The 25,946-nt window shown below is 41.3% G+C and overlaps 1 protein-coding gene across 1 annotated transcript in view; it reads left to right on the forward strand.

Annotated features, from left to right (window-relative positions):
* Nucleotides 1-22,129, forward strand: part of LOC118564226 (NLR family CARD domain-containing protein 3-like) — a 49,135-nt gene extending 27,006 nt beyond the window's left edge. The window contains exons 4-9 of the mRNA XM_036141640.1: nucleotides 3,334-3,562; nucleotides 3,707-5,495; nucleotides 5,753-5,926; nucleotides 8,069-8,242; nucleotides 21,370-21,416; nucleotides 21,564-22,129. Coding sequence (XP_035997533.1) covers nucleotides 3,334-3,562; nucleotides 3,707-5,495; nucleotides 5,753-5,926; nucleotides 8,069-8,242; nucleotides 21,370-21,416; nucleotides 21,564-22,087 — 2,937 coding nt within the window. The 3' untranslated portion in view covers nucleotides 22,088-22,129. The remainder of the gene's footprint in view (nucleotides 1-3,333; nucleotides 3,563-3,706; nucleotides 5,496-5,752; nucleotides 5,927-8,068; nucleotides 8,243-21,369; nucleotides 21,417-21,563) is intronic.
* Nucleotides 22,130-25,946: the final 3,817 nt, after the last annotated feature.

Consider the following 25,946-nt stretch of genomic DNA (forward strand, 5'->3'; position numbering starts at 1 on the left):
TGAGATTTACAGGAGCAATAGGCAACATTACAATATAAAGTGCAGCAGTGATCAGATGTAATATGTGCCAAAATATAATGAAAAAAGGCATTTGTGCAAAAATGCAGTAACGTTGAGTTATTCAAGGAAAATAAGTATATAGCACATTCTGCACTGAAATAGGCAGATTTTCCTGCCTTGTATTTGTTACAGATTTTTTTCATTCACATTCAAAGAAAACAAACTGATCTGCAGCTTTCTGCTGCGAAGGATGCTGAATTCCTCTGAAGCTGCTCTTCTGCTCCATCATCAAATTCCTCCGTTCAGCCGGCGACTTTGACGACCGCTTACTTTGATTGTTCAGGAGTTTAATTGTTACTGTTTGGGTTAGCTGCACACTTCAAAGACATCTTTCCATCATTTTAACATTGAATGTCTCATCTTATACATCATACCTTTCAATTGGCTTCTTCCCAGGTGCATGGAAATCTGCTTTAGTTACTCCAGTATTCAAATCTGGTGATTTAACGTCTTTAAACAATCATCGACCAAAAAGTATTCTTCCCATCTTTTCATAAATTTAAGAAAATGGGTTGCTGAACAAATTGTCCATCATTTAGATAACAGCTCTTTGCTCCACCCCATGCAGTTTGGCTTTTGGCCCAATCATTTCACTGAGATGGCCACGAGCCTTTATGTAGAGAAAATAAAAGCATTTCTAGATTTGGGTGATGATGTAGGAGCAGTATTTCTGTTTAATTCAGTAAATCATTCAGTTCTTTTTGCAAAACTTTAACTTTTTTTATTTCTCCATTACTGCAATGAGATGGATTGAATCCTATTTAAACAATCATTCTCAGTGTGTTTCAATTAATAACAATAAATCTAAGGCACTCAAACTGGCAACAGGAGGTCCTCAGGGATAAATTTTAGGCCCCCTTTTTATTTAGTCTTTATATAAATACCATACCATACCAACTTTATTTATGAAGCACTTTATACACCGACAGAGCCAAAGTGCTGTACACAATCATAAAATACAATGCAATTATAAAATAGAAAGAATCGAATATAAAATACATATTAGAAACAGATACAATAAAACAAAGTGAAATCTCTCAGATTGTGATAATGATTTGCCCTCTTTGTTGTCTTTGTGTCAGGATCTATCCAGTTTAACCTCATGTGTTTACTGAGTGTTGATGTTGTACCTATATTCCTGTATTTTATTGCTTTTTTAACATAATGGCCAGGGGACTACAGATGAAAAATAGCCTTTGGTTGATTCTGTTTTTGACATCATGAATTGTCATGTCCTGTGTTTTATTAAATTGCACTGTCCCCTTTTAAATAAATAATTCTAATCTAATCTAAATTTAGTTCTGAAGCAACAGAAAATTAACTTTATAAGAAAGACCAAAAATAAAAGGAAAAATAAATACCAGTGTAAGTAATGCACAATTATTGTTAATACGGCACATTCAGATAGAAAAGATGAAATATTCAAGTTAAATAGTGGAAAAACAGACAAGCATATTCGCTTGAGCTCCCTCGGTCCTTAAGCAGCATCGCCCTGCATGGCCATTCCACCAAGCTGCACCTCCCTTTCAGTGGACTAATGGAGGAGTTCAAAGTCACCCGTTCAAGAGAGGTGATGATGTACAGGGACTCGGCTGATGCTAAGTTGCAATCGGCAGGAATCCTTGTCAAGACTGGGAGTAAGTGGCAGGCACAAGAAGCCGTCAGTAGAGCAGAGGCAAGGCTGAGGCATAAAAACTTGGTCGGAGCCGTGGCAGTGGGGAGGGCAGGCCTGGGCAGCTTTCCCAAGCTGCGCTACGACCGTGTGAGTGGAAAGGAGAAGCAGAGGTGGAGGAAGAACGTCACATCAAGATGGTTGGCATATCCAAGCAAGGGGCATGGACTAGGTGGGAGCATGTGGACCATCGCACATGCATGTGGGCAGAGCTCTGGAGAGCTGAACCTGTTTGCACAAAGTTCCATATACAATCTGTCTATGACGTCCTCCTAAGCCCGGCCATCCTTCACACCTGGGACCTGGCGGATAGTCCCGAGTGTAAACTGTGCCAGAGAAGGGGCACCATGGAGCACATTCTGAGCTGCTGCCAAAAGGCCTTAGGAGAGGGGCGGTATCACTGGCACATCGACCATGTTCTAAAATCCTTGGCGGATTCAATCAGCACAGCGATGGAGAACAGCAAGACCCAGGTTGCTCCAAAGCAGTCAATCACCTTTGTTAGAGCAGGGCAGAAGGCAAACCACCAGCCCAATTCCTCAGGAGGGCTCCTCGCTACCGCCCGTGACTGGCAGCTCCAAGTTGACCTAGGACGGCAACTCAAGTTCCCAGTTAACATAGCTACCACTTCACTCCGCCCAGATATGGTGTTAACATCAGAGAGCACCAAGCAAGTGGTCCTACTGGAACTGGCTTTACCATGGGAGGACTGGATTGAAGGAGGCTAACGAGCATGGGAGGGCCAAATATTATGAGGTAACCACAGAGTGCCGGAGCAATGGCTGGAAGGCCCGCTGCGAACCTCTCGAAATCGGGTGCAGAGGTTTTGCCAGACATTCACTCCAGAGATTGTTCAAACTCCTTGGTGTTAGAGTACTGCAGTTGAGGAAAGCCACCAAGAATATTCTTAAGGCCGCAGAAAAGGCCTTGCGGTGGCTGTGGATCCGTAGGGGGGATCCGTGGTGCGCTACTTAAACACAAGCCAGGGAGTGATCGCCCCAGGCTGGGTCGCCCGGGTGAGGGTGTCTGATTATTAAAGACCCAAAACACCCCGTGACCCTGGTTTAATCACTGATGACGTGTCCAAGTATCACCGTAAGGTGTATTATAGTTCTACTGAATGAAAATGGGAAAAATGCAATAAGCATGATTGCACAGCAGCATCTCAGAGCAGCTAAGGTGTGTGAAAGAGTACCTTAGCATCTGAGAAACTGTAAATGATTCATGATTGGATCAGAACCAGTGCAACCATTATGCATTTTTAATTAGAAACATGACAACCACCATACTCTTAAACATCTGATTCATTAATACCCACAACATTAATAATCAAGATTGATATCTTGATTATACAGCTAATTTAATTCTGCATATGAAGAAAACACAATTAAACCTAATACAGCTTTTTCTAAGGCCTTCAGCTGGTGAGATGGACTTTTTCTAGTAACCGCTGAATCAGGCTTCTAATTTTAGGCCTGAGAATTTTGGGGTTTTCGATATTTAAATAATTTCCCAGCATGCATCCTAAGCTTGACCTTTATTGACCTTGACAGCTCCATGATTTAAGCCTGATGTGTCCTTCATAAATTATTCTGTTCCAGCTGCTGGAGGACAACATTGTCACTTTTGTGAAAAAGGAGCTGAAGAAGATCCAGAAGGTTCTGAGTCCAGATGACCCAGACTGCTCAGAGAGTCAGAGAGATGATGAGGAGGTGTTGGAAGGTGAGGATGAAGAGCAGAGGAGGAGCAGCAGAGAGGCACTGATGAAGATCACTCTGAACTTCCTGAGGAGGATGAAGCAGGAGGAGCTGGCTGACCGTCTGCAGAGCAGTAAGAGGATTTCTACAAAGATTTAACCTGATGGATAAATCACACATTTACTGATGTCTGAAGAAATAGAATCAAGTGTATTCACATCATCTGCAGAAGATCATGTTGTTTTCTTCCTGATTTCTATTTTTTGTGTTAATTTAGAACATCTTGCTGCAGTTTGTCAACATAAACTTAAATCTGGTCTGAAGGAGAAGTTCCAGTGTGTGTTTGAGGGGATCGCTAAAGCAGGAAGTCCAACTCTTCTGAACCAGATCTACACAGAGCTCTACATCACAGAGGGAGGGACTGGAGAGGTCAATGATGAACATGAGGTCAGACAGATTGAAACAGCATCCAGGAAACCACACAGACCAGAAACAACCATCAGACAAGAAGACATCTTTAAAGTCCCACCTGGAAGAGATCAACCAATCAGAACAGTGATGACAAAGGGAGTGGCTGGCATTGGGAAAACAGTCTTAACCCAGAAGTTCACTCTGGACTGGGCTGAAGACAAAGCCCACCAGAACATCCACTTCATATTTCCATTCACCTTCAGAGAGCTGAATGTGCTGAAAGAGAAAAAGTTCAGCTTGGTGGACCTTGTTCATTACTTCTTTACTGAAACCAAAGAAATCTGCAGCTTTGAACACTTCCAGGTTCTGTTCATCTTTGATGGTCTGGATGAGAGTCGACTTCCTCTGGACTTCCAGAACCAGGAGATCCTGACTGATGCTACAGAGTCCACCTCAGTGGATGTTCTGCTGACAAACCTCATCAGGGGGAAACTGCTTCCCTCTGCTCGCCTCTGGATAACCACACGACCTGCAGCAGCCAATCAGATCCCTCCTGAGTGTGTTGGCATGGTGACAGAGGTCAGAGGGTTCACTGACCCACAGAAGGAGGAGTACTTCAGGAAGAGATTCAGAGATGAGGAGCAGGCCAGGAGGATCATCTCCCACATGAAGACATCAAGAAGCCTCCACATCATGTGCCACATCCCAGTCTTCTGCTGGATCACTGCTACGGTTCTGGAGGACGTGTTGGAGACCAGAGAGGGAGGAGAGCTGCCCAGCACCCTGACTGAGATGTACATCCACTTCCTGGTGGTTCAGACCAAAGTGAAGAAGGTCAAGTACGATGGAGGAGCTGAAACAGATTCACTCTGGAGTCCAGAGAGCAGGAAGATGATTGAGTCTCTGGGAAAACTGGCTTTTGATCAGCTGCAGAAAGGAAACCTGATCTTCTATGAATCAGACCTGACAGAGTGTGGCATCGATATCAGAGCAGCCTCAGTGTACTCAGGAGTGTTCACACAGATCTTTAGAGAGGAAACAGGGCTGTACCAGGACAAGGTGTTCTGCTTCGTCCATCTGAGTGTTCAGGAGTTTCTGGCTGCTCTTCATGTTCATCTGACCTTCATCACCTCTGGTGTCAACCTGATGGAAGAAAAACAAACATCTTGGTGGTCTTTATTTTTTAAATCTAAACTAACGTCTCTTCACCAGACAGCTGTTGATAAGGCCTTACAGAGTCCAAATGGACACCTGGACTTGTTCCTCCGGTTCCTCCTGGGACTTTCACTGCAGACCAATCAGAGACTCCTACAAGGTCTGCTGACACAGACAGGAAGTAGCTCACAGACCAATCAGGAAACAGCTCAGTACATCAAGAAAAAGATCAGTGAGAATGTGTCTGCAGAGAAAAGCATCAATCTGTTCCACTGTCTGAATGAACTGAAGGATCGTTCTCTAGTGGAGGAGATCAAACGTTCTCTGAGATCAGGAAGTCTCTCCACAGATAAACTGTCTCCTGCTCAGTGGTCAGCTCTGGGTTTCATCTTAGTGTCATCAGCAGAAGATCTGGATGTGTTTGACCTGAAGAAATACTCTGCTTCAGAGGAGGTTCTCCTGAGGCTGCTGCCAGTGGTTAAAGCCTCCAACAAAGCTCTGTAAGGACACAGAATGTTGCTGCTCACTATCAGTCACCAATGTGACTGATAGTGAGAAATCTTCTAATGACATAAATATTGATTCATGTTGCTTAAGCCTATTTATAATAAACCAGTTCCCAATAAAGGGAAACATAAAGACATGAAAATCAGACAGATCCATCGATCTTTCCAAGGAGAACATTGGTGACTGTAAAGGATTAAACAATATTTCTGATGAATTGTTTAATAGCAGATGTTTCTCCCTGTCTCCTCAGACTGAGTGGCTGTAACCTCTCAGAGAGAAGCTGTGAAGCTCTGTCCTCAGTTCTCAGCTCCCAGTCCTCCAGTCTCAGAGAACTGGATCTGAGTAACAACAACCTGCAGGATTCAGGAGTGAAGCTTCTCTCTGCTGGACTGGAGAGTCCAAACTGCAAACTGGAAACTCTCAGGTACAAAGTTCTCCATCCTGTTGAGACCAGATTTCTGTCCATTATCTGCTAAAAACATGATGGAAATGTTAGTTAAATGATAAATTTGTCAATTTTTATTGTCTTGCCTTGTATCACTATGGATACAACCCAGACCTAGACTCACCATATGGGAGTGGTTTCAAATGTTTTATTTTGCACCACCTTTAAAAAATAAACAACCCTAACCCTCCTTCTCCATCCCATCACAATGGGTAAAAAATTTAACTTTAATTTTTTCTGTTTTAATGCATTAATGTCCTTGATTTTAAGATTACCCAGAATCCCTTTTAAAATTGAAATACGTTATATGACAATGGTTCATCACAGGTATAATTTTTCAACTATATAATATTAACAACAATATAACAGTTTTTTAACCCTAATCATAGCTAGAGTAAAAAAAAATGAAACAAAATGTTCACTGCTTGTGGACACAGCTCCTTCTCTCTCTGGAAAGACGGCACATGTTAATTTTAACTGTCCATGAACCTCATCATCAATAGAATTCAGAAACCAAAAATAGACGAGCTGAAAATAAGGCAAAAATAACATCAAGCCATTGATATTTAAGACAAGCTTAAGTTACTTTAAGTTTTTTACTTTTTAGTTGTTTAAATTATGAATAAATATTTTCCCTTAATACTCCAACAGAGGGAAAATGTCTTTCCTGCTTTTAGCCCATTTCTTAGGGAGCAGGGTGCTGCTGACACTGAGTGGCGCACAGGGAGCAATCTGTGTTCAAGGGTCTTGCTCAGGGACCCAGAGTGAGAGACTGAGTTTTTTAAATGCCAACCTTTGGGGCCTCTCAAAGACACAAACACCAGCCTCTCTAACCACTAAGCCACCACTCACAAGTTTTTTTTAACATTATTCATCTACAGACAACCATTTCTTACCTCAGTGAAAAGAAGTTGTTGCTCTGAGGATCACAACCTCCCACCAATAAGGGGACTTGCTCATCACCCAGCCACTTAACACGACTCCTGCATTATTTATGTATGTTTGAACTAAAATAATTGAGATTTACAGTCAAAAAAGTAACAAAAAACTGGAGCGAGCAGCAGGAGAGATCAGAACAGGGAAAGATGAAGCAGAGCTGAAACCTGAAAAAGTGAGAGATAAGCCCTGGATGTCTTGAAAGAGGAGATTTAGATGTCGGTTAAAAAGATGGATTAAGCCCCAAGATAACACTTAAATTAAGTATTTAATAAAAAAAAAATCAGATTAGCTTTTATTATATTCCATTTAGCCACTACCTGCTCCACCATAACCTGACAATGAGTCAAAAGAAAAAGAAGACAGCAAAGATTATTTATGCACAGGCAACACCATGACTGCTCAACTACCCCTACAACCAGGACCCAGTTTTTTAAGGTGAAGTTGCTTATTTGGGCTTGGCTTTCTGAGCAAAACCCTTTAATTATATCCCAGTTTCCCACAATAAAGCAAAACATGAGTGGTAGATAGTTTGTCTTTTCCACGTCCCAGTTTCTTGGTCAATGCGCCCACCAGAGTTGACTCAGCAGCTTCCAAACACATGCAGGTCAGAGTGACAGGTAAACTAGTGATGAGACAGGAAGAGAATGAAATGCAGTAAGTGGGGAAAATATGGGGAAAAGTTTAATAAAGAGTGGAAGAAAGAAAGTGCACTGGAAGACTGGATCTGACCTCATATGGGAGATGTCTCAAAGGCATTCTGCTGATTCTGCAAGTGTGAAATATTTGCCCACCATACGCTGCTAACACTACTGATCAAAACCACAGCTTAATTCTTTATTTCAGCTTAAATACTTCACTCAATCAATGAGATTAAAGTGATCTAAACACCAGAACAATGGTTCTACTGGGTCCACCAATTTATATTTGGTATTTTAGGTCCAGGTAGAAGTTTGCTTAAAACCGGAACCTTCTGCAGAGTTTGCGTCAGTTTGCTGAATTTCTATTCCAGTGAAGCTCTAGTAAGGATTCATCTGTTTAAATGTGTTGGGTACTACTTTTTATTTCCTACAGAACAAAATATGGTTTGATTTATATTTTATATTCATAAAAACCAACTGAGCAGTAGTTTCTTGATCACTACTTTCTCATGTTAACATCATGTGCTGAATTGTGTATCTGCAGCTTGTCAGGCTGTCTGGTCTCAGAGGAAGGCTGTGCTTCTCTGGCATCTGCTCTGAGCTCCAACCCCTCCCAACTGAAAGAGATGGACCTGAGCTACAATCATCCAGGAGACTCAGGAGTGGAGCTGCTGTCGGGTGGACTGAAGGATCCACGCTGGAGACTGGAAGCTCTCAGGTATGGAGGAATAAAGGTGTAGATGTACTTTATGACAAAGTTTGATCAGACTGGTTTATGACCCCAGATCATAAATTTAACCCCCTCAATTTATAAAATAGCTGCCATAGACGAGTGATGTTCTGAAAGCAGGTCTGTGGTGCAGTTTACAGGCTTTTGGGTCATGTTAGCAGGGATGTAAAAATTGTGTTTCTGGAAGCAGTGAGGATCTTTACAAGCGAGTTTTGGAAGCAGTCTATGTGGTATTTCCTGACATGTGCATCCTTAAGACTGCTGAGATTTGTTTGTTGTCCAATCAGAATGATTTATCAAGTAGGTTTCTTGTCTGGATCTTTTCTGTCAGCTCATTTTAGCTGACAGCAGATATGGATAACTTTTTCTCTTCAGTTGGTGTTTTTGATCCAGGGTAACCCCTGGACAGGTTGCCAGTTTATACATACCATTCTAATAAACTGTAAATAAAATTGACTTTTATCTCCTTATACATCGTTATATTTTGAAAGCTACCTGCCTCATTTCCTTCCTACTTCTAGATCTGCCAGAGTTGAGTATAATTTTTTTTCGTTTTTATTTTATCACATTTATGGAACAAATTCTGGAGCTGCTGAGATTTGGTTCCCTTCTTTCCCCTTGCTTCAGACTAGATCACCCAGGTACAGTGCTGAAACCTGCAGCTCAGAGTTCATGCGTGATTATGGAGAAACTGTCATAAAATGTCATCATTCATGGTGACATTTCATCTTAGATGGCAGGAGGTTGTTGTGATGAGAGGTGAAAACATGTTGAATGTGTTTAAAAAAAGCCCAGATGGTTAAAATGTGTAAAAGACAAAAAAACTGTAAAACTAGTTTTCTGAATAAGTGGAAATGTTTCAGTGACAGTAAGAAATAAACAGGAGGAGGATGTTCAACATTTAGAAAAGATCATCTAACATGCATAAAAATAAGTAGAGGAACTGATCTAGAATATGTAGCAATAGAGAGAATAATAAAAAAGTTTTAATTACATAGTTAACTATTCTAATCTTTGTGAAACATTCGATCTGAACCACTTAATGCAGATTAAAGGTGGATGTAGTGTTCAAAAATAAGTGAAGCCGGCCTGACTCGCTGTGTCCTCAACATTTCCAACACAAGTTTTCCAGATGATTTGTCTAAAAAATCCTTGGAGACGTTAATGCATTTAAAAAACCTTTACCGATTGCTTTTCGTCTAAGACTTTCTCTCTTGATGTCACATTCTATATTTTTCTTACAGAACGTATCAATCTTTCCCAGCAACCCCCATAATGTGAGTCTGACGGTGGATTAAAATGGCATGCAATGCCTTTTTGTTGCAGATATTTTGCAATATGACTGCTGTTCCTTTGCTGAATAGCTTATTTCATCTCCATGTCTGCTGCCTTTAGATTGGTGCCATTGTCTGAGTACATCTCCTTCACTTGTCCTCGTCTTGCTACTGTAATGCCAGTTCAGACGTGGCAAACTGCATTTCCCATGATGCAAAGTGGTCAGAATGGCCACCAACTCCCATCATGCAACACGGTCAAGACGGCCGCTGATCGAGATAAGGTTGCTATGGTGATAACTATTTAACCCGGCCGCACACAGCAATCTTTCTTCTTCCTGGCACACCGCCAACCTGAGGAGACACACAGCTGTTTCACTCCGTGGGTTTCAACCCCCACACGCCGCGTGCTCAATAACTCTTTGCTGGACCGAAGGTTACCGAAGCAACTCAATCCCTGTATTGCTAATATAGGAGGTGACCTAAAAGTACTTTTGAATTCCCTCTGATCAAAGACTGAGAACCGTTATCTCCCGGTGATCGAAAGAGGACCATGCTTTTGTTTGACCGAACAAAGCATCTGATAGCCCGGAGAGCGAGAGAGACAAAGGAACTTTCTCATCCCGTTCCCGCTGCCGCACGCACCTGTGTTTCGTCAAGACGCCTTCAGGACCCCGCAGATCTGGAACTGGGACTTCACTCCTGAATCAACGTCAGAGTAAAGAAAGATTCCCCTTTCATTTCACCTATAAGGTGGTATTCTTTTAGTGCCTGGGCAGGGGTTAGGGATTTAGTTTATTGCTTGTTACTCCAAGATGGAGAATTTTTTAACTGTTGAATAATTTCTTGTTGGATGTGCAGGCATTTTTGTAGGTGATTTTGGCTGTGCTTATTTTGTGGTTCATAATTGACCCCGCCGCGGATCGCTTCTTCAACTTCATCATCCATCTTTTCCCTCTCTCTTGTTTATCTTTCCCCCTCTTATCAGCAGCGAAATGTCTTTAAGACTTAGTTTGCGGTCTGTCTTGAAATTCCCAGTCAGCCGCTCCCCCTCTGGCCGAGGCACCGCCTCACAATAGTGTACGCGCTGACTGCATCATTAGGACCTCCCCTCACGCATCACGCAAGGTTGTAGGCCCTACGTCCTCATAGTCGCCATCTTGGGAGGGTGTCACGTAGCTGAACAAACCAGCGGTTCTCTGCCTCTCAATGCTGCGACGTCAAATGCCGACGTCTTGAATGTGATGTTTAAACAACTGTGAGTTGAACTAAGATTTGCTACCTCTCATTTAATCCATTTTGACTTTTATTTCCACATATATTTTGCATGTTTAGTTTAGTAGCAAGTAGAATTCCAAGGTTGTTGAATCAGAGAATTAATGTAACAGGGAATTGCTTTTGGTTTAATAAAAACAACAACTGTGGAATAGTAATTGTTTGTGTTCATTCCAATTCACAGTTGCATGGTTATTCAGAATTTGGAGCTTCCTCCTCTTGGATCTGATATTACCACAGAGACATTATCATTGGATTGGTAATAAGGAATAAGGATTTAAACTCTAATTGCAGTTATATTGGTGTTCTCTTAGCTTGCCGGATAAACCTCTTCGATCAGGAGCCGATAGTCTTGTTCCGACATAAATGAGTTCATAACAGCTAATTAATAAATGCATTAGTAGTATAAATCATTACAAGCTTATAGTTCTAGTATCACCACCATTTGAATTATATTTGTTATTGCTAATTTTTGAGTTTGAATGACTTATTATTTAAATTATAATACCAAATTATAATTATTAATAATAATCATATTCAATCAGCTTCTGGCATAACACTACAAACCTGCTGATTGCATTAAGACATGTGTCTGTGTTCAAAGAAGATGCAAATTCTAGGTGGACAGCTCTTATAGCATGACATGTAAAGACTGGGTGCGATTTGCCAGGGGGGATGGGGGGTATTTACCCCCCGTCTGTTTGTGATGCCCCCCCCCCTCCTCTGATCATTCATGTTTTATCCCGGGATGTCAGCTTCTAACATGCTGATAACATTGCAGAAACCCAACCCATAAACCGTACTTTAATGCTTATTAATTTGTTTTCTCTGTATTTGACAAACTAAGGCTGAATCAAGTTGGCAAACAAAGGACCTGGAGTTACTAAACAGTTGCTAAACAGTCTCATTCAGGGTACTGTGGGAGAATTATTTAACTATAAAACCTTTAAAAAAAAAAAGAAAAGGAAGACTCGAGAGATGGCGTTCCTTTGTCTTGTCAACAAGAACTCAATTTATTCCATTTCATCTTCGCACGTACAACAGGTGTGAAGCGTGAGTTCTAACATTCATTACAATGAGCTGGCCTTTATGGCCAAGGGATGTGTGTGCGTTAAACACAAGAGTCTGCGTGTCTCCATTGGTGTGTGTGTGTTGCAAGCTAATGATGTCCAAATCTTGGCAGCTGGACTAACAGTTCTGGTAAATGTTTATCTCAAAGAGTACAAAAACAGAGTGATTAATTCCGCTACTTGACAGATCTTGGAACATTACAGTTAAACAATGACATCCAGACGTTTCCTCTCTTTACTCCCATTGCTGAGAGCCAGGTCAGACTGACCCTAACTTCCATACATCCTCCCTTGGCACGTTACAACGTGACACATGTTAAACACCTCTACATTGAAAATCTGACTCCACACTGATCAAGTCTAGCTGTGATAATAACAAACATGTAAAAAGATCTAATTGCTTACACAACCAATGGATAACATACTAATGTAATCAAGGTGTCTACACAAGTGCTGATTTAACATGACATGTAATAAGTGTAGATTACAATCAATAACATATTTCCAATATGTACAGAATAATTGAGCACTGGTTTATCCCATACTCTGGAAAAAGTGTAAAAAAGGAGTATACACACAGTTTTTGATCATTGTAATAAATGTTCACCTCGAACTCTGTATCTAATTTTGTACGAAATTCTGTATCGGTTACCGTTGCTTTCCATTTGAATTCAGCATGGGTCTCTCTTTTCTTACGCATCCTTTTTGTTTTTACTCTTAATTGTTCTCTAAGACCTAGATGAGTCATTAACTTTAGTTCAGCTGGCAAAAACACTGGTGTGTACTTGTTTAAACCTATTAACGTTGTGTTGTACTTATCTTGTTCTACAAAGGTGGATTTCCCTTTATAGACCGAAGTCCCACAGTTCATGGTTGGATGTCGAACGTCTCGACCCACATTACTCGTTGCTCTCTCCACTCGTGGTTGAGCTGACGTTGGCTGAGGCTGTGGTGCTGGCTGCAGGCTGTGAGAGTTCATCTCCGGCCTCACTGTTGTTAGGTCCATCACTTCTGCCAACATCCACAGGTGAAATGTCATTAATACTAGTCTCATTGCTGCAAATCGTCTGTTCACACTTTTTCCCAATGTCTGGCTACACAATGTCTGTCTTCGCACTGCCTGGCTTTACAGTGTCTCTGGCGTGTACTTTAGTACAATGAGTCAAATGATACCACGTATCACTCCCCTGAACTTAGACGGCGGTTGTGGTTGCTCGTTTGACCTCAAATGGTCCATCCCATCTCGAGCCGTTCCATTTTAATCTGAACACCTTCACGTACACCAGGTCTCCTGGTTCGACTGGTCTCTTCACCACCGACTCTGGACAGGAACTTCTGGCTTTTTCCTGCAGATAGGTAGCTCTATGGATAGCAGTTAGTTGATCCATATATGCTTTCAACTCTGTTTGTAGCTGTTCAAGTGCCGGGCCTTTGAATGGAAGCATCCATTCAGGCACTGGCATTGTTCTGCCTGTTAGCATTTCATGCGGGGTTAAACGTGTGCTGCGGTGCAACTGCATGCGATAGCACATTAGCGCAAGCGGCAAAGCATCAATCCAGTTTAGCTCAGTAGAAGCACAGCTTTTATTCAGCTTAGCTTTCAAAGTTCCATTGATCCTCTCAACAATACCCTGACTCTGCGGGTGGTAGACAGCTCCAAAGCATTGTTTAATTCCTAGCTTAAACAAAACACCTTTCAACACACCTTTTGGATAAATGCTGAACCATTATCTAAACTGATTTCTGATGGGATGCCAAATCTCGGAATCACCACTCTTGTCAGAAACGTAATCACTGTATCAACTCCCAATGTCTTTGATGGGACTGCTTCAACCCATCAGCTGAATCGATCGATCACAACCAACATGATAACAACTTGCACTGGCTTTATCATGTCAACATAATCTATCACAAGATGTTTAAAGGGTCCCCCAGGGACCGGAATGTGTCCAATCGGTGATTTTATGCCTTTATGAACATTGTTTTCTGCACATATTTCACATTGGCTCAAGATTTCATCCACCATTGCTTGCATTGTAAGGTGACCAATAACCTTGCCTTTTCAACTTCTCCATCACTTTACCTCTACCACAGTGATCCAAACCATTGGCTTCTAAGATCAACATTGTCAGCAATGCTACTGGTGCAACCAAATGTCCACTTTGTGATCTCCACAAATCACTTTCACTCCTCGTCGCACCTCTCTGCGCCCAGAGAGCATGCTCGCTCGCACCTGCCTCCTGCTGCATCAGAATGATGTCTTCTTGTGTCACCATTGGTTCCAAGGTGACCACTGGTGCCAAGATAGCCATCTTGCTGCCTCATCTGCTGCGTTGTTCCCCATAATGATTAAATCGTTACCTTTACGATGGGCGTTGCATTTAATTATTGCCAACCTTGATGGCAGCATCATTGATGTAATCAATTCTTTTAGCTGTTCTTGATGTAGTACTGGACTGCCGTCTGCTCGTTTGAAACCTCCTTGTTTCCAAACAGCAGCAAACAGATAACACACCCCATGGGTGTGAGCTGAGTCTGTGTATATGTTTGCTACCTTTTGCTAGTTTGCACGCTTCTGTCAATGCTTTTAGTTCTGCTTTTTGAGCTGACCATAAGTGCTCAGAGACATGTTTTAGCATGTCCTGCATTAATGGTTGATCTTCAGGGGAACCATCTTCCTCAGACTAATCTTTAAGATCAACAGGCACTGTCATAACTTGTGGTTTTGCTGTCATTGTCGCTTCACATAGAATCTTGATCATTGTTCCATCACATGATTGTGAAATTAAGGGGTTATCTGTGTCCTCCCATGTTGTTTCAGTTGCAAGTGTCATCATTGGTCCCAGGTCTTTTGCATGAAATCCTTTATTTACAAACAATGTAATATGTGGTATTGATTCTGGAACATTGTACCACTCTGAAATTAAATCATTTTGTTTTACATTTAAAGCCGCACCTTGGTTTCCAATAACAATGCATTGTGTTTCAAGATTGACAGTTCTGTTTTTTGTAGAACTGTCCCATTTTTCTTAAAACTCCATGCTCTTTGAAATGTCATAGAACATGTTTCAGTGGTAATCTAGAAAAGGTTTTCAGGCTTCTGGAATTTGAGCTTTAATGTAACGGCCCCAGTTAGTGACTACATCTTCAACTGGGCCTGAAATGTCTCCTAGCCAATAAACATTAGCTTCATGTGTTTGCATGTACATTTGAAGATCCAGACCTGTTTTATCAACATACAAACCCTGAGGAGAACACTAAATTTTTAATTTCATCCTGCACAATGCATCTCTTCCCAACAGGTTAATTGGTGTTTGGTCAGAGACAAGAGTTGGTATTTTTATCTCATCATCATCAGTTGCCAGTCGCACAGGAGCTGTCATTTGTATTAACTGTCTTGTTCCCGAGAACCCTACTGTTGAAATGAATTTATCAGACATGGGGAGGTGCTTTGCATAATTTGAAATTACACACGTGTAAGCTGCTCCTGTATCGACCAGCATCGGTGTTTCTTTTTCTTCATTTAGAATTTTTAACATAGGTTCATTTTCAGCACCGTCACTTACGATCAGGCACTGGTTCTCCCCTGTAAGGTTCTCTGGGCCCCCCTAGTAACCAAAATTTGGTGGGTTTACAGGCCGTTTTGTCGGACCTGGACGGAACCGGCCACACGATTGCCTTCGGTAGGTGCTGTTTCCTCTTGGGCAATTCTCAGCACAATGTCCAAGTTCATTGCATGTCCGACATGCTCCCATTATTCCAGGTGTATCAGGCCTGCCTCTGTTAGTCCAGGCGGGACCTCTTTGCTGTTGTCCACGAGGCCCATATGGCTGTGAGTTAAATGCTTGAGGATAGACATTAACCATGGGTTGTTGCAGCTGGGTGGATTGAGGAGCCGGAAAACTCCGTTGTGCCTGATTTGTCACATCAGGTACAGGTTCTGAAAAACCTTGGGGTGGTGACACATGTTCAGTCGCTTTAATCATTGTGGCTTGAGTCTTGGCTTTGTTTTTTCCTGACAGTTATCCAAGCTGCATTTGTGCCAGTTTTCTCTGAACGTTTTTATCTTGTTCTATCAATCTTTATCTCCTCTCTTCTGTGTTTTTCAACTGCATGTATCACATGATCACGGAACTCTTTGTGAGGCATTGACGTCAGAGCCACCACATCCTCGAGCCTGCTTCTCATTGGACCAGGCATTGCTTTAATGATGGAGTTCTGGAACAGAGTTGTTAGCACAGGGCTCTTATCCATTTCCTCTTCTGTTTCCTGCTTCCATCTTTTCATCTGCTTTGCGATGTAAGTGACTGGGTTTTCTGTGGCATCAATGGGATTCGCCTTCAAGGCTTTCGGATCAATTTTCGTTGGAAATTCCTTCCGCAGTGCTTTGAAATAAATTGAATCCATTTCCATCCGCTCTCTGTTGGAGCATCCACGCAAAGCGTTCCTTTAGGACGTTTTCCATGGTATGTGTTCCCATGCGCTGTGCAAAGACAGCCTTTAAATCGCCAATAGCCAACATTTTCCCACATTTAACTCTTCAAACACCTTGATCCACTTGCTGGCACCCTCGTTAATGGCTGGCAATTTTGCGACCATTCCGACCAAGTCTTGATCAGTCCATGGTACGTAGTTCGCAACATTCCCAATTATGGAGGGAAATTATTTAACTATTAAACTTTAAGAAAGAAGACTCGAGAGAAGCCGTTCCTTTGTCATTGTCAGCGAGAATTCCCTTTTACTAATATTGGTAATTGTTTGTTATCTGTGCATCTCTCAGGTGAGTGTATGCCGGGTCGGTATCTTAAATTAAAATCACTTCTTCTAGTAGTGGCTTGTGTTCCTGCTCCAGGGTCTTTTACTGCCTGTTGTTCTGCAATAAGTGGATTTTCCACTAAGAGCTCGCTGGAATTCCCTGGTACAATATTTTGTCTTATGGCTTCCTCTTCGATTTCCTGTTCCAACTCTTCAATGATGCTGCGATCAATTTCAAATCTAACCCTTGGTGATCTAGGTTTACCCAAAATGAATCACCCTTTTGCTTCCCGGCATAGTCAGCATAACAGTCTATTCCACCCATAGGTTTTAAAGTCAACGACCTTCTGACATCATCAGATGTTTTTTTTTTTCTCGAGGTACTGCAATGCATTGGTGCTAGATTGTCCGCATTTACAGGGGAATCTGAGTTTATTGGGCCTTCATTATTCTGATGGTTTGCAACTAAAACAGCTGAAGATCCTGACTTTTGCACAGACGAATATATGTTTCCTAGGGCGGGATCATCTCTGTGAGGAGACCCTCCTCCGTTTGTAACACTGATGTGTGAGGCTTTAGTCATAATCTCTCTATGTGCTGTAGAACCCTCTTCAGTTCTATCTCCTTCTCTCATTGCATCTAAAATCAGAAAAATCCTTGTTCTTGTACTGGAAATCTCCCATAATATTGACTGTCCCAGATAAGGATGGATAGATCCCTGCAGCTTTTGACTTTTCTGCTTTATCATTTACAGACTGCTGTTTTATTTCCATATATTTCTGCTTTAAAGCGCATCTTTAAGCCTCTCCTTCTATTTTAAAGAGGTTTAAAATCTTTAGCTCGAGGTCACGTTTTTCTTTTCTCTTTTTAGTGTTATTTGCTTTGTAATCCATAATTCTGACTTCCATTTGCTCTGAAAGAGATGTGTCAAAACTGCCTGTTTCAGGCCAGGGCGAACTTAACTTTTCTTTCCTTTTACTGCATTTCTTAGAAATCTTTTGAATTTTTGAAGCAACCTCGGGGTTCTTTAATCCTATAATAACGATAGGAATGTTTGCCATATTATTCTGTATTAGTTTCGTTAAACCAAGTCAAGAAAACAATAAATTAAGAGTTACTACAGGGTTAACTTCTCTCGCAGAAACCACAAAATCCTTGCCACCTGAAAACTTTCCTTTCAAGGTTCCTTTGTCTCTCCGCGGGCAGGGGAGAGAAGAGGAAGGAGGAGTGCTCCGAAGGAGGGAGGGAGGGGGGGGTGGAAAAACTTTGTGTGTGTGGTTCTCCTTGCCTGAGGAGAACTCTGTGTATGGTTCCTGCTCTGCCTGATAAGAACTGTGTGTCAGATTCTTCCTTTGTGTGTAAGATTTTCCTTCGGGCAGGGCTGAGCAGCTTGGCAACGCTCACTGACGGGCTAAAAATAACTCAGGCTACAGCTTTCTCTCCCACTGACATGCAAAAAAGAAAAAGGAAGACAACTCTGTAAATCCTACAGCTGAACGTTTTCGTACTAGCGAAATCACTTTGCACAATTATTATCCAACTTTTAAGGACAAAGTTTAAATATCTGCACCCACACCTTTTCAGCACAGCAGCTTAAATAAGCAGTGTTTCCCGCACTGCTATCTTGGCGAGGTGGTCGCCTCGCCAAACTCACGCTACCGCCTTGCCAACATTCCAAAAAAAAAAAACCTAACTCGATATGCTTGCATGTTTATTTGACGGTAACAGGCGCTTTTTTGTTGTTGCTTTCACGCGTGCATATAGTGAATGGCAGTAAAAAAACAGGCGCTCCGCTCCACCGGTCGTCCGCGGAAAGCTTGTCTTCTCCACCACACCCCCCCCACCCCCACCCCGCTCTGCCGGTCCGACAACTCAACGCCTCACCTAAGCAAATTCCTGGGGGAAACACTGATAAGTATACACCTTGGTCCACCAAGATTTCCTTGCAAAAAATAAAAGTTTGCAAGCACTGTTTACCTCATCAACCTAGACGAACTTTACCTCTTACATCGGAACTTTGAAGAGAAAAACAGAGCACCCAGTGAAACGCCCAGTTTCATACATGCGTTTTAGTCAAACAATAGAGCTCTCATCATTTAAATTCACACGTAGACGTCTGTCACACAATATCAATCACTCATTCTGAATCACCACTCCTCAACATCCCCACATTCTCACTCTCCCGGGAAGCTTATTGTTTTTTCTAATGGTCCAAATGGTCAATGTTCCTGGATTTTTACTGTGTGCACAGAAAATTTAAATCAGGTTTTTTATTGGACCCGTAGCAAAAATAAAAGATAAAAATTAACATTTATACTTCACATGCTCAAAACAAGGCCTTATTGTTTCAAATTTGATTTCACCTCGTCGACCTAAACCTGGAGTACTCAACAAACCAAACTGCAGGTAACTCTTGAAGGCCACATTTTCATTGGACTTCCGCACATGGAATGACCCAAGAAATTACTTTTTTTCTTCTTCAAGCGCTTACATTACCAGGGCCGCGCCCTAAAAGGACTCCGACCAGCCGGACATTTCTAAAATCGACCTCTCAAGATGACTTTTTTTATTCTAAAAAGTTATGTATTTAGTAGAATATCAGCAAACCCGCGAAAGTTAGATCCATTCTATATACGTCGTCATTCTAGCGTCATTTTTAACGAGACATCCGATCAAAGCGGCTGGGAGTACACAAATCACGTCCTCTTTAAGTTGTTGCGTGTAATCAATTCTGTAGAAATGCCATATCATTCCAAATCTTTTTGTGTTTAAGACAACCTTTTCCTGCGCAGGAAAATACCAATAGATGGCAAGACAAAGGAACAACCCCTCCCATATATCAAACAATCAAAAGCACTCTTCCCAAATCAAACCTCACAGGCAGCAGTTTTGTCATTAACAACAAGAGAAAGAGACAGAGAGAAGTATAAAAAAGACATTTACACTCACCTCTGCCTTTCTCCGTTCGCGTTTACCCCGGCTGGAGTGGCCAGCTCGCAGAGGAAACCTAGGCCGACTTGGGATTTCTCTCTTTTCTCTAAAAATCACGTCGGGGTCACCAATTATGTGGGAGATTATTTAACTATTAAACTTTAAGAAAGAAGACTTGAGAGAAGCCGTTCCTTTGTCATTGTCAGCAAGAATCCCTTTTTATTACAACTTGGACATACTAACGGGTACAAGCAGAGAATTCCAAGATAGAATACCGTGAGCAGGCCTTTTATGGCCCACAGATGTGTGTGCGTTATAACAAGTGTCTGTGTGTCTCCATTGATGTGTATTGCAAGCTAGTGACGTCCAGCTTCTTGGCGACTGGACTTACAATTCTCGTAAATGTTTATCTCAAAGAGTACAAAAACAGGGCTATTAATTCCGCTACTTGACATATCTTGGAACCTACAGTTAAACAATGTTATCCAGATGTTTCCTTTCTTGCTGAGAGCCAGGTCAGCCTGCCCCAGCATAATGTGTATCAAACTTCTACACCTTCAATGCATTGTTTGGCATTTTTATGTTGCCTGTTTTTATTCTTTGGGGATGCTTTTTTTTACTAGACACAGGGAAACTGGTCAGAGTCAAAAGGGGGCTTTGATGGAACTAAATGCAGTGCAATCTTTGGAGAAAATGTAAAATGAAATAAAAGTTATTTAAACCAGCTACGCCTGTTTCTCCGATGTTCTGACAGATGAAATAAGCAAATGGCTCCTTAATTTTCAAGGAAAACCTGAAAGAAAAACAGGGATTGGTGTTCAAAGGTTTTGCAGGACTATCATTGGATAGGTTTAAATAAAAAGACACATTTTACTGTAAGCAACCGGAGAAAAACATCTGCTAAAATGTCGTAAAACCCTAAAACTCGCTCGATTGAATAAGCTTTGATCTCCCCTCCCCCCGCACAAGTCTGTTGACTGAGATAGACGCATCATGACACCCACATCCTGTTGCGTCCAGCTGCTCTTTTACCAACCCCCCCAACAGATCTCCTGAAGCTCACATCCTGGTTACTAACAGACACATTTTGTTCTCAGCAGCCCTGCGTCCTGATTGGCTGGACAATAAAATTGGTTGAAGAAATCCCTCTCTATGGAAGAGGTCCCAGATGGATGTGAGTGAAGCTAGGTGGAACGAAATTCATCTGGCTCGTCAGGTTAATACTGACCCACTCAGTAAATGCTTTTAGCTAAGACCTTGCCGATTGCTTAGAGGGGAGAAAAGAACTGACGAGATACAATGCGTGGTTATTAGCGAAACTGGAGTGGATACTGGGTTGTATGGAAGGAGGAAGCTGCCAGTACTGTCCAGGAGGAAACTGAGCCCTGACAGCTTATACAGCTGAAATTACACGTTTGGTTATAAGTAACTCGAGAAAAAAACACATTTCCTGACCGTCAAGATTGGTTGTGCAATAATTAAATAATTAGAAATAAGTTAAAATAATACTACTACTGATAAAAATAATTTAAGTGTGTGTGTTGGGTGGGGATGGGGTATGCAGGGGGGGGGGGGGGGGGGGGTATTAGGGTGTGGTTTTTCAGGTTGTAATGTTTCCATCATCATCAGAGCCCAGGTGTCTGTCTGCTCTCAGCTGTTCTTTCTTTCTCTGGATTTTTACAACAAGTGGACGTGTCCAAATGTTGGACTGGTCCTTTCTCAGTGGAGGACAATGTGTGTCTCAGAGACATGTAATGTCCATGTTTGCTGCTGAAAGAGACTGATGGTCTGACCCCCCTCCTCCTTTCAGGGTGGAGCCTGCTGGAGTCCGATGGTTGACACCAGGTCTGAGGAAGTGTAAGTGTGTTTTTATTTGATTCATGACAACAAAGCAGCTCACATTCAACCATCTTCAAACTGTCCATCACTCATTCAGGAGTCATCATCAAAGTGTCAATAAATGATCAATAACTGCAGCTGGATTGTCTTTGTTCTCTCCATCAGATTCCTGTCAACTCACAATCGACACAAACACAGTGAGCAGAGAACTCAAACTGTCTGAAGACAACAGGAAGGTGACATTTGTGGAGGAGCTTCAGTCATATCCTGATCATTCAGACAGATTTGATCTTCCTCAGCTGCTGTGTAGAACTGGTCTGACTGGTCGCTGTTACTGGGAGGTCGAGTGGAGAGGAAAAGTTTATATATCAGTGAGTTACAGAGCAATCAGGAGGAAAGGAGACGGTAAAGACTGTTGGTTTGGAGGGAATGATCAGTCCTGGAGTCTAAAATGCTCTGATTATAGTTGCTCTGTCTATCACAATAACAGACGAACATTCATCTCCTCCTCCTCCATCTCCAACAGAGCAGCAGTGTATGTGGACTGTCCTGCTGGTATTCTGTCCTTCTACAGAGTCTCCTCTGACTCACTGATCCACCTCCACACCTTCAACACCACATTCACTGAACCTCTGCATCCTGGCTTTGGGTTGTGGTCCGGTTCTGGTTCCTCAGTGTTTTTGTGCTGATTGAGCCTAAAGAGTCTCCTCCTGTCAGAGAAAGCCTCTCCCTGTTGAACAGATAGTTCAGTCTGTTCATGTCTGTCTCTTTCACTCAGAAACACGTTTTCAGATTCATGGATTCAATCTGTTTCTTTGTGAAACTCTTCTAAATGATTCCTTGGAAACTTCTTCCTCTTCCAGTCCTTTAAAGATGGAAGCTGGGATTATTCCAGGATCCACATGTTGTTTTTCTGCCTGTTTCCAGTCAAAGCTTCACTCTGAATATCAGCATGTTGACTTTCTCTCTTGGTTTTTTACTTTCATTCATGAGTCAGATTTCATTGAAATGTTGGGCAGTTTTTCCTCAATCTCTGGACATTATCTGTTTCTGTCTGCTCCTATTTTTCTAAATAGATTCAAATGTTAAATCTTCATTTGGTATATTTGCGGCACCTATACTTCCTGTGTTTTAATTAGCAATAAACAGAAATTCTTCTTCTGTATTTTTTTCACTTGCTGCTCATTCTCTTCTGTTCCTCTGATAATTTTTTTATATTTCAATACAACAAATGTTTTTTTTTCTATCAACAATGACTTTTAAAAAGTCCCAATTTACAGTAAAACATTTCCATCTTCTTTCTGACATGTTTTTAAATGACAGATTTTTGTTCTTTAGTTGAATAAATCAGCAGAAGAAACTCAAAGCAATGATAAAATGATATTTAGTGCCCAAATATGGGCAGTAATGATGGCCTGACGTCACATCCTGTGTTGTTTCTTAGCAGAGGCATTGCACTCATACAGCTGCGATAAACAACAATTATTTCGGATTTCCAGAGGACTTCACCATTGAAATTTTCGAGAGACATTGTTGAAGCAAGAATGCCCACGTGCATGGCAGTTTGATGTTGCAATACATCGGGTAAAAGTGGAAAAACATCACAAAAATATCGAGAACGCTGCTGCAGCAGACAGATTTAACTCACATCGTTCCTTTATGGTCTCCTTGCCTCAAACTGGTATGGCTGGATTTCATCAAAAATCAGGTTACTGTCAAGAAAGTCTTCTATATATTACAAATGATGATGATGATAAATCAATGGAACTCCCATCACTATCGCTAATTAATCCATCACTCTCTGCCGCACCGGTCGTGGCCATCTTGGATAATAGCGCAGTGACGAGCCTGTTCTTCTTCTACTACTACTACTTCTTCTTCTCTTTTTTAATAGTGGTTGGCAAACAACTTTTAGGCGCATTACCGCCACCTTCCAGATTGGAGTATGGATCAACCTTAATCTTATATTCTCCCCCAGTGTACGATTTGCAAAAAAAAAAAAAAACAGAGGGGGGGATCATTTTCTAGATTAATCACATAATGTCGATAGGTAACTCGAGATTATTTGCAAATTAATTGTTTTATCCTTTTATTTCTGAAAGTTTAATAGCCTGTTTGGGCATTTTAATATGCAATTTTGCAATAAATGACACTAATAAAATACATGCTTGTACAAAAATATTTTTATTTTGTTATTTTTCAAGCGCTTTTGAGAATTGTAATGAAAACATCCTAGTGAGAAATGTTAAACTCTGGACTATGATGGCTAAATGACTAATCATGACGCCCTGATGTTTACACAATGTGTAAATAAATTTGTAAATAAATACCATGCCGATATATTTTTTGCCTCTTAAACAAAGATAAACATGGTATTAGGCATTAATAAAAATTTTACATTTCAATAAAGTCATAAGTTTTATTGTTCGTTTTTCACTCTCTCTCACACACATCTCATTCTGAGCTTTCACACCAACAATAACTTTGAATATTTTTGCTTGCTGTTTATATCCATATTCATACAGTTTAAGCCTGGAAAAAGGTTTTAAATCTCCAGGTCATTCCACCGGTTATTGGACCGTAAACTGCAGAAAATACGTGCAGAGTTGCTCTGTCTGCCTTTACTACCATCGGCTTCTATGGCGGAGGGATATTTCAGCTGGATACAAAGTGTCTAGTGCAGGCAGGTCTCTTAATAACCGCTGTTTCATCAATTATTTTAGAGCCCAAATAAGCGATTTAACTTTCAGAAACGTGCCCAAAAAAACCACAACCCGTGACTTATGAAATTTAGAAGCGCCTTTAGAATAAAAGAAGCCCAAAGTCGCATGAAATGAACAGTCTGTGCAACAGTGAGCACGGATCTGTTTCGCTACAGTCTCTAGCTCTCTTGAAACTACGGAAAGCGCAGAGGGTAAAAGAAACAGTCCGGAGAGCATTGCGGGGAAAAAACATTAGGGGACGTTGTGTGTGTTTTGACGCGCGATTAACGGCGACAAAAAAAAATATCGGCGTTGTGATCTTACGCGCTAAAACTGACAGCCCTAATTTATATAAATTTTGAAATTCAGACCAGAGGGGGGGAGGAATGTATCCCCCCCACGGATAAAACATGAATGACCAGAGGGGGGGGGACATCACAAACAGAGGGGGGGTAAATCCCCCCCATTCCCCCTGGCAAATCGCACCCAGTTCTCCCCACAGAAAAAAGGTATGATGATCGCTAGAAATGGTTGATAATGAGAAAACATGGGGTTCTCACAAGTTGTGTAAAGTTGTAAAGTAATGTAATTTCAGGAAAACTTTTTCCAGTAACGGGAAAGTTATGAAAATTAAATTTTTGTTGCACAGTTTTTGAAAAGTAATGAAAAAAAGAGTGTAAAGTTAAAAAAAATAGTGGACATTGACACGCATACAATAGTTATTGTGTAGTGTGTATTGTCTGGTCTAAACCTTTTAGTGCCACATGCGTTTTATTGTTAAAACTAAGAATAGTCTCCTTTATGAAAACATACTAGGCTTAAAACTATTGCCAAGCAACTTGCATATGATGAACGATGAGAGTGAGAAAGAGATATTTACATCATATAAAGATGATCTACCATCAGGATCAACATTCAGACAGGAAGTGAAGTTGTGGCACACAAAGTGGTCATCATCAGTGGAAAAACCCAGCTCTCCCCCTGAAATTCTAAGGATAACAAATATGAAGTGCTACCCAAACATTTCTATGATTCGTCACCTTCTGTCAGTTATACCTGTTACGAGTGCTTCTGTGGAACATGCTAACTTGGGCCTTAAAGCAGTAAAAACTTTGCTGAGGTCAACAATGGGACAGGAAAGGTTTGTGGCTTTGCTACTTATGTATGTCCTCCAGGACATTCATTTAGACATCAACAAAATCATAGACATATTTACCAAGAAGCATCCCAGAAGGTTGACATTTGTAAACCCATTATCATCATCATTATGAAGTTGAAGGTGCAGTAGAAGAGAACCATATTCTTTTTAAGTCATTTTTTCTTAATATAGTTTATATGGTTAAAATATATTGTTAAAATACATGTATATTTTTAAAACTCTTTTGTCACTTGAACCATACCAAACTGTTCTTAAGTCCTTGGGTCTTTTTAATTTCGTTTTCTGTATAAATATCATTTCTGGAAATAAATAAAATCTTCAGGGAGCTGAAGATTTTCACCTCCCATGTTAGTGTTGCTTAGCACAAAGACTGGAAGTGGAGGAAAACTGTTAGAGCTGCAGCAAAACAGAACCGCTTTAGTTTCTGTTCTTGGATCAGAACATCAAGTTAAAGACTTTTGGAGCGTTTAGAAGTTGGATTTTATTTGTTAAACGGGTCGGTCGCTGTGCAGAACCAGGCTGAAGGATCCATTATTCCTGATGGGTTGATCAGAGCTCCAGGTTCTATGGAGGACCAACTGCAGACTGGAGGTCCCAGAGAGGACACCGGTCATGTGACCACATAAATTCAGCAAAGATCCATCAGAGAGGAGCAGCTTGTCATGTTTTTAGATGAACCAGAACGTA

Source organism: Fundulus heteroclitus, chromosome 9 (genome assembly GCF_011125445.2).
Source record: "Fundulus heteroclitus isolate FHET01 chromosome 9, MU-UCD_Fhet_4.1, whole genome shotgun sequence".
NCBI lineage: Eukaryota > Metazoa > Chordata > Actinopteri > Cyprinodontiformes > Fundulidae > Fundulus > Fundulus heteroclitus.